The sequence below is a fragment of the Polyodon spathula genome, chromosome 8 (assembly GCF_017654505.1).
Source record: "Polyodon spathula isolate WHYD16114869_AA chromosome 8, ASM1765450v1, whole genome shotgun sequence".
Classification (NCBI taxonomy): Eukaryota; Metazoa; Chordata; class Actinopteri; order Acipenseriformes; family Polyodontidae; genus Polyodon; species Polyodon spathula.
Window position 1 is genome coordinate 40,273,533 of NC_054541.1, and position 13,039 is coordinate 40,286,571.

A 13,039-nucleotide genomic window follows, 5' to 3' on the forward strand; every position below is an offset into this window, starting at 1 on the left:
CCACAGGGAGCATGGTTTTGGCTACTGTTCCTGTGGGTTAGGGAGGCAAAACCATCAGGGACTGATTCGCCTCATCACGATACAGTGGACCCTCCTCGAGTAGACACATGCAAGGCTGGCCTTTGTGCTATAGAACTCGTCCACATCCGCTTGAGTCGTGGGTGTAAAGAGGCAATTGGTTGTGGCCCACTGACCTCACTTCTCCTGGACACACTAAACTCTAAACTCCCCCCAAAAAAATCACAAACTTTGCCCAACTAGCTAAATTCTATATACTTAACTGTAAACTTAAAAACACAAAACTCAATATTTCTTAAAGGATTTATATTATAGTACACTTCTAACATACAACTATTTGGTACTGGTATCTGGAGTACTTAAAGTATAGAGTAGAACACACAGTAGGTAATTGATCATTCATTATTTTGTTCAACAGGAAACCTTACATGATGTCTTGTATAAAGATAATGAATGTAATTTTAATTGCAAGTTGCCTTGCTATGTCTTGTCTTTAGTTATCTTGAAAACGAGGTGTGTAAAAGTTACACAAATATTTTAAATAACTCAATATTAAAATACACTAAATACACTTACCGCTGACAAAATTGCAATGGTTGGAGGAAATCACAATTGTAATATAAATGTAGTTTTACAGCACTCTATTAAAAATATGTAGCTTTGTGAGAATAATGAGTAGTGAGAAGAGCATATGTACCATGATAGCTAACAATAATTAATTTGGCAGAAGATATTTAAACACACATTTGTATAGATGTGTAAGCATGTGTAGTAAACTAATTTAATAAAATGACCCCAGAATACAGGAAATTAGCAAGCCCTTAAGTCTGCATACATTATAATTCATAAGTTAAAAAAAAAAAAAAAAAAAAAAAAAACACAAAACGATTATGATTTTTCAAACAGTGACTAAGGCTGTTCACACTCCATTTAGAGGGTTTGGTTCAAACTCAAACCTCACCCCTCCTTGAGTCAGTTGTCACCCCTCCTCAAGTCAGTCGTCAAATCTCCTCGGGTCATTCGTCACCCCTTCTCAAGTAACTCCTCACCCCTTCTCAAGTCAATCCTCAACTCTCCTTAAGTCAGTCATCACCACTCCTCAAGTCAATCCTCACCTCTCTTTGAGTCAGTTGTCACCCCTTCTCGAGTCAGTCATCACCCCTACTCAAATATGTCGTCACCCCTCCTCAAGTCAGTCTTCACCCCTCCTCAAGTCAGTTTTCACCCCTCCTTGAGTCAATCCTCAGATTGGGGTTGGACGGAGTCATCTGAATCACCCAATCAAACAAGACCATCGACTCAAGGGATTTTTTCAACCTGAAAAAAGAAACAAGGACCAGGGGTCACAAATGGACATTAGATAAAGAGGCATTCAGAAGAGAAAATAGGAGGCACTTTTTTACACAGAGATTCTGGGATCAATAAGCTTCTAACAACCAAACAAGCAAGATATATTCAGTCATTATGAGAACCATGCAGAACTGTGTAAACTGTATTCTCCTACTGTAGGCATTCAAGAAATGTATTCATTAAATTAGTGAAGTGCTCCCCCAGTGTCTTCTATAGCGATATGTACGAATCTAAAACAAGCTATATTAAAAACTGGAGTAATATATCAATAGCTGTCATCTTTCAATATGCCTTGCAGGATATTGTAAACATCCGGTTCACACACACACACCATATAAACGACCCGAGTGCACTTGCAAACTGCATTGTGAGCACAAACTAACTCAGTCACGAATAAAAATGGAAAAGGACCAAAAAAAACAAACTTTAGCTTTCATCCAAATGAACTCGGTCCCTTTGCTCGCAGATAAGAGTGAACAACAAGCACATTGACCCTGTGAAAGTAGCCTAAATAAAACATGTTAGACCTACAAAATGAGTTTCTATAGCAACCAAACTTTAAAAGAAACCAAAGACCCCTGGGTTAAATTTCAGCATCATATTTGAAGTTAGGTTGTGTTCAGTTTTGTAACATTCAAGAAAGTGATAGAAACCCATTAAACTGTAGGACAATTTTCTACATGTCTTACCTGATATCTTCAGACTGAACAAAACTATGTGTAGATTTAATCAATCAAATAATTGCTTTCAAAACTGATCTTTTTCCATACTGTACATAATCACCAACATGTTATTCACTGAAATAAAAAAAAAAAAACAGTGGGTTTGCAAATGTTTAAAAAATAGCCCAATGTGTGTAATGTCACTCTTCTTCCAAATGCTAGCAAATATTAATGGCATTCAGGCAATTTACTAAATTTAATGTACCGGTACGGTCTGATAAAAGTCTTATATCATGCCACAAAAGCTTTAATTACAAGTATGATGAAAAAGTCGCTGACCATGACATATATCAAAAGTATGTATAATTGTCATGAAACTATGTATACCATTATTTAGCATAATGCCTCCTGTGTAAGTATTCCCACAATATATTTTTCCATATTTTTAATCACTTACCATTCACATTGGTCTTGTAAATGTCACAGTACATGTTCTATCAGAAACATATACTTGATTCCTTTAATGGCAAACAATAAATAACAGGTGAAAATGGATTTGTCATCAAAGATATGTTAATAATAATAATATCAAAATCATGTGATCATGTTTAAAAATATATTGCAGGAATACATCCAACACAGGTGGCAGCAATGTGATAAGCACTGTGCTCCCCCTTTATAAGGCAGCCCTTTATACTGCAGAACATGTTATAAGGCATTAGTATTCTCGTTATAAGGCAGAACATAAATAGCATGGTCTTTTAGCTATAGTCCTGACTACAGCATCATAAAGGGGAAGCACTGTAATGCGTCCCCACATCCTGTTCAGTACACTCTTATTATCATTAGGACGATGCCAGTAAATGCAACAGCACAGTTTTAGCCATTGTTTGTAAAAAAACAAGAAGTGCTGCACATTCTGTTAACATGACAACGTGGATGTTTTAAAATGTTGTTAGGTTTTATGAATATGGCCCTGAGATGTCGTTATGGGTGTCTCAAATGCATCTCAAATTCATCTAAAAAGCATTTTAAAGTTAATCTTGAAAGCTTGTCCCACAATTTGATTTGGACCAGGATGACTATAAAATGACTCACACATGATTTCAGCAAACAGTGAATAATGTAGGTAAAGCATGGACTGACCTGTTGATTATTAGGAATATCCTGTTTCTACTAAGAGGTAGACTCAATCTAATAATATTGTGCCATTTAATGGTCCATTTTTTTTCTGTGTTTCATATCTCAATTCAGTCAAATATTTAGTTAAATGAGGACACACCCTTGCATTGAAAAAAATGCCAAAGAACTTAAAACAGGGAAATATTGCAGTTGCTATAACTTTTATGATTGGATCTACACCACAGTGTACTTTTACAAAAGGCTGGTGGTTTATGTATTACAAAGATGTTGTAGATATGTAAACAGAATACACAGAAACATGTGCAAAATAACTATATTTTATTTTATTGCTACAATGTCTGAAAGCAAATAACATAACATTTTACTCAAAAAGTTTTGGATACTGTCTCAAGCTATCCATACAAGTAAATAGTTCACATACAGCTTGTTGATCTCATATTTAGACAAAGGGGCATTCAGAACAGAAAATAGGAGGCACTTTTTTACACAGAGAATTGTGAGGGTCTGGAATCAACTCCCCAGTAATGTTGTTGAACCTGACACCCTGGGATCCTTCAAAAAGCTACTTGATGAGATTCTGGGATCAATAAGCTACTAACAACCAAACAAGCAAGATGGGCCGAATGGCTTCCTCTCGTTTGTAAACTTTCTTATGTTCTTATGTTCTTATATTTAACATACCCATTTTTCTTGTCATTTTAGCCTTGCTTTGTAAGTTGCTTACTCAACAGACCTTATTATTAGGTGTTGTAAATCCCAGTGCCGAAAGGTCAATGCTTTAGTCATGTTTTCCATTTCAGTATCATCTCGTCATTATTATAGGATTATTCACAAATATGGATAAAAAACATGCCACAAACAGACCTACTGTAGTGTAACATTTAGAATGCTACATATTGCTGTTTTTTTTTTCTGTCATGTCATAGCTTGTACTAGTAAATTGGAAACGGCCAATAAGAGCCACTGTTCTATAGCAGAGCCTAAATGCTTTTACATATAGACACACGTGGATGACTTAAGGCTTGTCAGAAAAGTGTCAGCTAAAGCTGACAGATTTTTCTTTCTAAGCCAGCCAAATCCCAGAAATCATGCAAATCTGATCCACTGACCATTTCTACAAGCCAGTAGTTCGTTTCCTGCCTGATGCCTCCACTGCGAGATTTGGGCAATTGGTTTGGACTGTGTGGGAATCCAAGCCTGATGTTTAGTTACAGTGTTCAGTTTCACAGCCCTGTTACATAATAACAGGGTCATGAAAACAGACCTTACAACTGAATATCGTAACATACATTGGGATTTTGTATGCTTGTTGTTATGAATATATTCAAAATAAGTAACTGAATAACAAAAAAGAAGCACATATTCCACACTTGAACTACAGCATATAGGCTTGTTTAAATAGTGAAGCACTTAGAAAAACAATATAAAAATGCATTTACTCCTAATATTAAAAGACTTTGCAAAAAAAAAAAAACTAACTAATGTAGTGTTCTATATTAGTTAGTATAATACAGTATTCTGTGCATGATTTTGCTTATTTTTGAATAAGTTAATTTAGCATGGGCAGAATTATACGGTAGCAGGCTTTTAGTGCTCAGAGATCTGAATTTTAAATGATACAGAGATTCGTTTTGATGTTTAGTACATTTTACACATAAACACTGAACAATTTATAAATTAATCTCTCTGTTTTGATGTTTTTATTTTGACATCAATACTAAAATCTTCATAACATCCGATTTACAAATTGACTTGACAAATTGACTTGCCCATCTACAGCAGAAACAATCGATCAAGTAAACCCTCTGAGATGTATTGCTGTTTTCATTTCTGCATACATTATATAAAAAACAACAAAAACAAAAAAGTGTGCATTATTAGGAGTAATATCGCTGATAAAATATAGATACTGCTCAAAATCAGCAAGTACCATCACAGCACACGAGAGCTTTCATTTATGTTCAACAGTGATTTAAACTGCATCGGTTCCCTTGAACACCATAACAAAAAAAAAAAGCCTTGTTGGTGCCTAAATTCATCTGGATATTTGAACTGGTTTTAGCTAAATCATCTGGAGACCCTGGTAAAACTTTTCCTCAAAGTTACTGGAACCACAAGAAGTGTGAGGTCAGAAAAAAAAAAAAAAAAAAAAAAAAAACATTATTTTGCCTTTCTTTGTAGTTCTTGCTCTATTCCCAGACACTGGATGTGCAGCTGATGCATTGGTGCTGCGAATAAGTAATTTGAGTTTTTTGGGTTGAGAAAACAAGCATTTCCATTGGTTGGGTTACCATCTGTTTAAATTATTTATTAGAATCAAACTTATATTTGCTGTAAAACAAATGACAATAAAAGAAAAACCTGTGTGCAAAAATATAATTCGACATCAAATGAAATCATTTATAGTAAGAGTGTTTTTTCTGGGCATAGCGTTTTTTATTGGCCACAACGAATAAAAAGAAGAAAACAACTGTACAAGTACCTCGTTGTTATTAAAACTGACAGCATTACATTGATTGAGTTTAGCATAAGTTTCCATTCGAACGCACAGCATTAGTAGCAACTACACTTGTAATTTAGCTGAGTGTGTAGCTCTCGCACTCACAATTTGAACAACAAAACATTCTAATATTTAAACTACAATAAATAAATTCAATTTAAACACATTCAATAAATTCCACATTTGTTTTGGTTTTTATTTAGATTGAATGTCTTATGTTTATATGTTCACTGGCTCGTGTACGGTGTATTTTTGTTATGCACAGAGCTTGTTCAAGAACTGTTATGTATAGGGTTGGTTTCACAGACCCTGATTAGTAGTAATTTTGGAAAACATAATGTTAAATTGGATAAGGTAGTTTACTTTCAGCACCAATCATGGTCTGTGAAACCAGCCTGTTGTGTAATAGATTATTGGTTTGGGTGTGCGTGCAAATTCATGCACCTTTGGGGGATTTCTCAAGGACCACCTGGTATTGACTCTGGGACTCTAGGTTGAGAACCTGAGATACTGTAGTTGAAGAACTTCATCAAAGTGTAAGTTATAGATTAATAGGAATAAGTACAGAGGTAATTATGATTTCATTCCTGATCCAGTTTTAATCTGTATAACTGTTATTACACCTTCACCTATTGAACTAGGGCACTCAAATGCTGTATTTAAAATATTAAGGCTTTACAAATAAGTGTATGGCGATGGGGTAATGATGTAGAGCTTAAAACAGCATACTCTACAGAAGATTACCATGTATCAACTGAAGCAATCAACCAAAAAACAAAAAAAAAAGAAAATCACTTTAATGCAGATGTTAACTAATACCACAAGGGTTTTAGTATGGCAAATTAAAGTGTACACCTATGCAAAATTGCTCATTTGTTTTTTTGAGTCTCATCAGCCTTCTGCAACATCTGTACAGTTGCTAAATGATCTCTCAAGGGTTGTTCATGATGGGATCTTTATTTTTATCTACTTAGTCTACGTGGGAGGCCTCATGCTCTTGAAGGGAAGACATAAACCCCATGCTGAATAGTCGTTACATGCTATATAAAGACTTTTCTGAGTTCCAGCTGAGACGATGACATGTATTTTCATGCTAGAGGTGATTCCTCCCTAATAGATTGTAATAATACTAAGGCTGAAGATCAAAACATCAGAGCAGTCCGAGTCACGTATCCTATGATGCCATCACTATAACTTAAAAGAATCATTTTTTTACTGTAATTAAACAAGTTTTCTTTCCCTCATCAGTATATATATATATATATATATATATATATATATATATATATATATATATATATATATATATATGGGGTCCTTTCTAGCCGGCACTCTGTCCTACTTACCACTCCCTTCTGCTTCTTCTGCCCTATCTCTACCCCCCAGCTCATGTCTCATGAAATGCAATTAAAAATAGACAAACTTTGTATTTGTTAATGTTATTTAGTTGTTTAATTTTCTAACTACTTTTCTTTTCAGTACCACTTCAGTATAACAGTTTATTCATCTTTTGATTGGGTGTTTATAGTTATATGTATGCAGCACAGGAAAGGCAAGCATGCTACTGAGATTTAGTCTTAGTTAATTCTCGATTCTCTTAAAATGTTGAGATTAATCGATTGGCTTGTGCTTTACTATCAATTTGATCTATTTATGACTTATTGCTAATAGTCAATGACAGGTATTTTTAAGATAGACATAAGATATGTAAAATACAACAATACAATAATAATTTGGTTTAGTTTACTGCTAATGTCTGTCTCATTAATCCGTGGCTAGATTTTTATCAAGGTACTATAACTACTTCTACTAAGAGTACACAATGGGCTCATGGAAATGCACCATTAGGAATCTCAAGTTTTGATAAGTTTTAAGAAAGTTAGAAATATTTTTCAAATTGCAACTGCTAATAAAGATACAGTTACAGCATAGGGGTACTCCAAGCATTGTATTCAAACAAGTGTGTGCAAAGTAGGTTACCTTCTGTAATGTCTTTTAAAACTCTGCATGGCAAAATAATAAATGGAACACATATACTTTTCAATGCATTGCGTTTATGAAACATCACTCCTTTGCAACAATTTCAAAAGCCTGCCAACAGGTTTGCAATTGTAATGGATCTCCTCCTAGATACTGATGAATTAATCATACTGACATAAGAAAGACGTTCATCTTTAAACTGTTAGGTTACGTGTTTGCGTCCAGCTCTTGCCTTTCCATTCAATTCAATGGGCTGAGTTGTTGAGCCATTACTGTGCTGCCTTACAGGAAAGAGTCCTGACCCCTTGTGACCCGTATGGCTGGTGGTGACATCAGACCAGGAAGAGACACACACAGTACTGGGGTAGGAAGCGCTGATGCACACGTTTATTAATTAAATAAAAAGTTCAAACAAAACACTTTTGAAAGTAAACGGCACGTTGGCCCAAGCAAACCGACAAAACACAAAACAAAGCGGACATTAAATAAAACAAGTATCGTGCTGCGTAAAGCCAGAACTCTTTATATTCAGTTCTTACTGCCTCGCTCTCTCGTTACACCTCTGAACACCCAACCTCGTCGCCGGGCACTTGTGTTTGGATGGTGACAAGGGGCAGAATGTAAAAGATCTCCTCTTTATTAAACAGAGCTTATTGTAACCTAAAAGGATAATAAACAGCAAAACAAAACAAAAGGTAGTACAGTATTTGTCATCAGATGATACAAGTTTATAAAAGTTTGTAAAGTAAAATATTCTCTTATGCCTTCAAACTCAAAGGGGCTTTAAAAACCAGACAGATCTATATATTTTATTGGCAACTCATTTCTCGAGCATCTTTTTTTTATTGATTCATTTCTGAATAAAATGAACACGACTTCGTTAAACTATTTAAGTTTTTTAGAGTGACTGTACAGCACACAAAATAAGACTTCTTCTGTTAAGATTTTTTTTTTTCTCAGCATGAATAAATTAACAACGTGCTCCAGTAATTTAATCATCCTAAGCAAATATCCTGCAAGCTCTGCAGAGGATGTCAAAACCTGCTGCTATCTAACAGAGTCAGCCCCAAGTCAGTACATCCTGGTCCACTCTACCTTTCCATCAGGCGCTACATGTGGAAATAGAAAAGCAGCTCTCCAATTAATCAAAGTCAGATCTGCCTGAACGCCTGGAGTTGCTGCTGATCCTTGTCCCAGCTTCTCTCATGTTCTTGCTCTATGTTTTTACCTTCAAAACTTCTGCTCTGAGCTGGGAATGCCTGAAGGGCTTGCATGGTAAGTCAGTGTAAAATTATCTCAGCAGGACTAAGTTGCTTTTCAGCTTAAATGATTTAAGGCACCAATTTTTCACACTCTCAAACTCTGACAAATGCACAGATTGCCTCTCATGTTTGACTTCAAAATATTCAAAGAAAAGCTATATATATATATATATATATATATATATATATATATATAAACACTAAAGAGAAAATTGTAAGCCACTTGCCACTTGATATTTTTCACCTTTTTTGGAGAGTGGGGGTATTTTGCAAACACCTAGATGATAGTTAGTTGCTGATCAATGAAGTGAAAAAGCATGCATTGCAATTGTTTATATATTGTAAGATTTACAAATACAGTTAGATACATATCGCAAAATAATACAGCACTTACAGAGAAGGCATATGTTTCAAATCCAGCAAGTAAACAAACTAAGTAAATATGAAATGACTTTAATTGTATTTTTCCATTCACTTTAACAAACAATAATATTATGATGTTACTGGTATTACCATTGTTATTACCATATATATATGCAACAGTGAAAAACATGAAAATGCAACAGTCTGTTTTACATCAATAGCTCATTGGGCACATACACAATGTTATTTACATTTTAAATAGTGAGCAGGTTTGTTGATAGTTTGAGTAGTATTGTTCCTTGAGATAATAAAATACAGAACTCAACTCATGTGATTTCATGAAAACGATAGGTGCTCAATGTTTGGTAATTAAATTGAATTCAGATTGCCAAAATTAGTTAATTAAGAATCTGTATAAATAGCCATTCAAAAAGAAGTGATTTTAATTATCGCAAGGAGAGCAAAAGATACGACCGTGTCCTGCTTGAATAACGAAGATCACCTGGTTGCTATCGGCATGATTGAAGGAGGCCTGTCTGTGAGAGAAGTTGCCCGGAGAATGAGATGTTCTGCTTCAACAATCAGCAGACTAGTCCAGAGAAACCAAGAAACTGGCTCTGTGAGGGCCAGGCCACGTCCTGGAAGCAAAAGGTCACCTCACTGGCCCAGGACCGTCACATCCAACTAGTCCATCGTTTCCGTTCAGTGGTAACATATTGATAGCTGAGAAACAAAATTGCTGTCTTCTGTGGGCCAGAAAACATCTGAGGTGGCGGCAGAGAGAGTGGTGGAGTGTTTTTTTCACAGATGAATGCCGTTTTGCCCTTGACAGACCTGCGTGGAGACCCCACGGTGAGCGATATGCTGACTATTGCATTGTTCAAGCCAACCAGTGGGGTGGTGGAAGAGTGATGATGTGGGGAGGAATCTTCTTTTATACAAGAACGCCTTTGGTGCAGTTTGAAGGCAACCTTACTGCTCAGCAATACATTGACAAAGTCCTTGAGGCAACAGTTTTTCCATTCCTGCATGCCAATCTGGAAGTGTTGATTTTCCAGCAGGACAATGCAAGACCACACAGTGCTAGGATTACAATTGACAACTTCAAGAAAACAATGCGAGGTCTTGCCATGACCAGCTTTTTCCCCTGACCTGAGTCCAACAGAACATCTGCCAGGATTGTGTTCATGCTCAGGGAGGTCATACCCGATACTAACTTTGTAATGTTTTCATTTTGACAGTGTGTCACATTTCATACTGAAAACTGAATTTTTTTCACATTTTCTGTGATTTTGTTTGATGTCTCTGTTTAAAATATTTGATTAAATCCATTAGACCCGAGTGTTGCGTTTCTTTTGTGTGTGTGTGTGTGTGTGTGTGTGTGTGTGTGTGTGTGTATACGTGGTGCTGTATCTAAGTCAATGGAGCCACATCTTTTAATGATATCAAATACAATGTATGTTCCATAGTTGTAAAGTCAATTTTATAACCAGCTGTCCCTTCAGGCTTTAATAGGTTAAAACTATGTTATTCCCAGAACTAAACACTTACATGGCAGCTGTAATGTTACACATCTGGTTTGCTATTGTGTAATTGCACTTGTGCCCACCAAACTCAATAGCTTGATTACATGCATGCTCAGGATTTGAAGTATGTTGCATGATGAGAGGGACTTATCCCGTTTACCTGCAAGAATAGACAATATTTGTGTGCATATGCCAGGGGGGAAACAAGTGTGCAACATCCATGAATTCTGTCAAAAACATATGCACTAACAACATGATAACTGCAGTGATGGAGACATGTACATTAGCTGATCTATAGGTCTGTGTCATGTGACATGATCTCATAGTAACATTTCAAACAGCTTACCTTTTCATCCCTTTCTCCTGTAGCTCAGACACAGACTAAAAATAAATGCTGTGATGATGCAAAGCTTCCACATTCATTAAAACTGAAGCTATATGCTAAATGGAAGCAGACATACTCGATTGGATCTGTTTTTAAGCAATTCTTCCATGATAGAAAAATGGTGTTGTACAGACTTTAAATGAAAGCAGGTGGCTGTGCTGTGTTTAAGTTGTCCCCCTTCTTTAAGATCTCCTTTTGACAGCTCCACACACATACATCTTCAGTACATAATGTGGGAGTTTGGTGATATCTAAGCTGGGACCAACCATTACTTCTTTTGAAATGGTAACAGTCTAACAGTCTATCAGCATGGCACAGAGAAAACTACTCAATTGTTGTGTGTGTGTGTGTGTGTGTGTGTGTGTGTGTGTGTTTTAATGATCACTATATATATTTTTTCTTTTTGAGGTCTGAGTCTTAGGAAGTAGAATAGACTCCTTTTTAAAAATGTAATCTCTCTTGTTAAATATTTCATTCATATTATTACAAATTAATTATCTATTGCTAGCATAGTCTCATCCAGTCTAAACTCTAAAAAAAATTGTAGTATGGAAACTATATCTGGACTTTTGCACTTGCATTGAATGCTATGCCAAAAGTTATTATTAGTGATAAAAGCCGGAAGGGAAAGTCTGCATCACTGGCTATTTACATTGGCAAGAAGAATTGGCTTTATAAGAGAAAAAGACACATAACGCCTTTTTGTTTCTTCAGTAAAACCACTTTTGCTCGCTTTGTCTGCTGAAGAAACTGTTGCTTCCAAATCGAACACTCCAAAGAAGAATTAAGTGAGCTTCAAACTGCAGTAAATGAATGGTTCAGTTTGCCCAGTTTCTAATCATCCAAAAGTCCTCAGTAAAATGATTATTCCTAAAACAATTAGTCTAGTATATCCTTTCTGAATGTAGCAATTGATTCAGTAATAAACAAGAGATTTATGAGTATTGATCCAACTGCCTTTTCTGTGGCTTCAAAGAATTATGCTTGGCTTTCATCCAGGAGATGTTCTTTGTTGTTACGAAAATAAGGGGGGGTTTCCAAATAGCTATCAGTCAAAGACACTCATTGTATTTTATGGTCATAGATAAAAAGACTGATGAACAATCATAACTTCTGAATTGCAAGCACAGCATCCCAATTAATGGGATGCTATTGCCACTGCTGCAGTTGAATTGCAGTTACTTAGAACAAAAAAAGTGACTAGGAGAAATAATCAATGTTACCCAATTGATTAAGTAAACATAAAGCACTGTATATTTATGTTAAATACTATACCGGATTTGCTGTTTTAGACTTTGATACATATGTTTTTGTTCAGCTGAACTGTCGGTCACGTTTAGACCTTTTACGTATTTATAGATTTGGTTTTATTATTTTATATGCATAAAGGTATATCACTAATACACAATAAAAAAAACAAAAAAACTAAAATAGTCTTTTTGGTTTGTTAATATTCAAGGCAAAGTTTAAGATCCTTATGAATCACTCTGTTGGCAAACTGTGTAAAGATCACATGTTTACATCTTTACTGCCACTACAATCAGTCTCAATAACATCAAGGGGCAAAGCTAGTACAGCACAGCCAACGTTGTTAGTGGCGCTATAAAATATGTTCTAAACTCTCAGAGGAATGTAAGGGGATAATCAATATTTCTACAACATTGCTGACATTTCTGGATCATATTTCTTTAGTCAGAACACCCTCTGCTTCATTAGTGACCCCTCTATTTAAAAAAAATAATCCTGCTTTATATATATATATATATATATATATATATATATATATATATATATATATATATATATATATATATATATATCAGTCACAATATAACCTTTCATGCACAACA

The 13,039-nt window shown here is 35.3% G+C and overlaps 1 protein-coding gene across 1 annotated transcript in view; it reads right to left on the reverse strand.

The window, feature by feature from the left end:
* Nucleotides 1-918: 918 nt before the first annotated feature.
* LOC121319954 (myoD family inhibitor domain-containing protein-like) overlaps nucleotides 919-13,039 on the reverse strand; it is a 146,771-nt gene continuing 134,650 nt past the window's right edge. Inside the window, exon 6 of the mRNA XM_041257955.1 lies at nucleotides 919-1,335. Coding sequence (XP_041113889.1) covers nucleotides 1,331-1,335 — 5 coding nt within the window. The 3' untranslated portion in view covers nucleotides 919-1,330. The remainder of the gene's footprint in view (nucleotides 1,336-13,039) is intronic.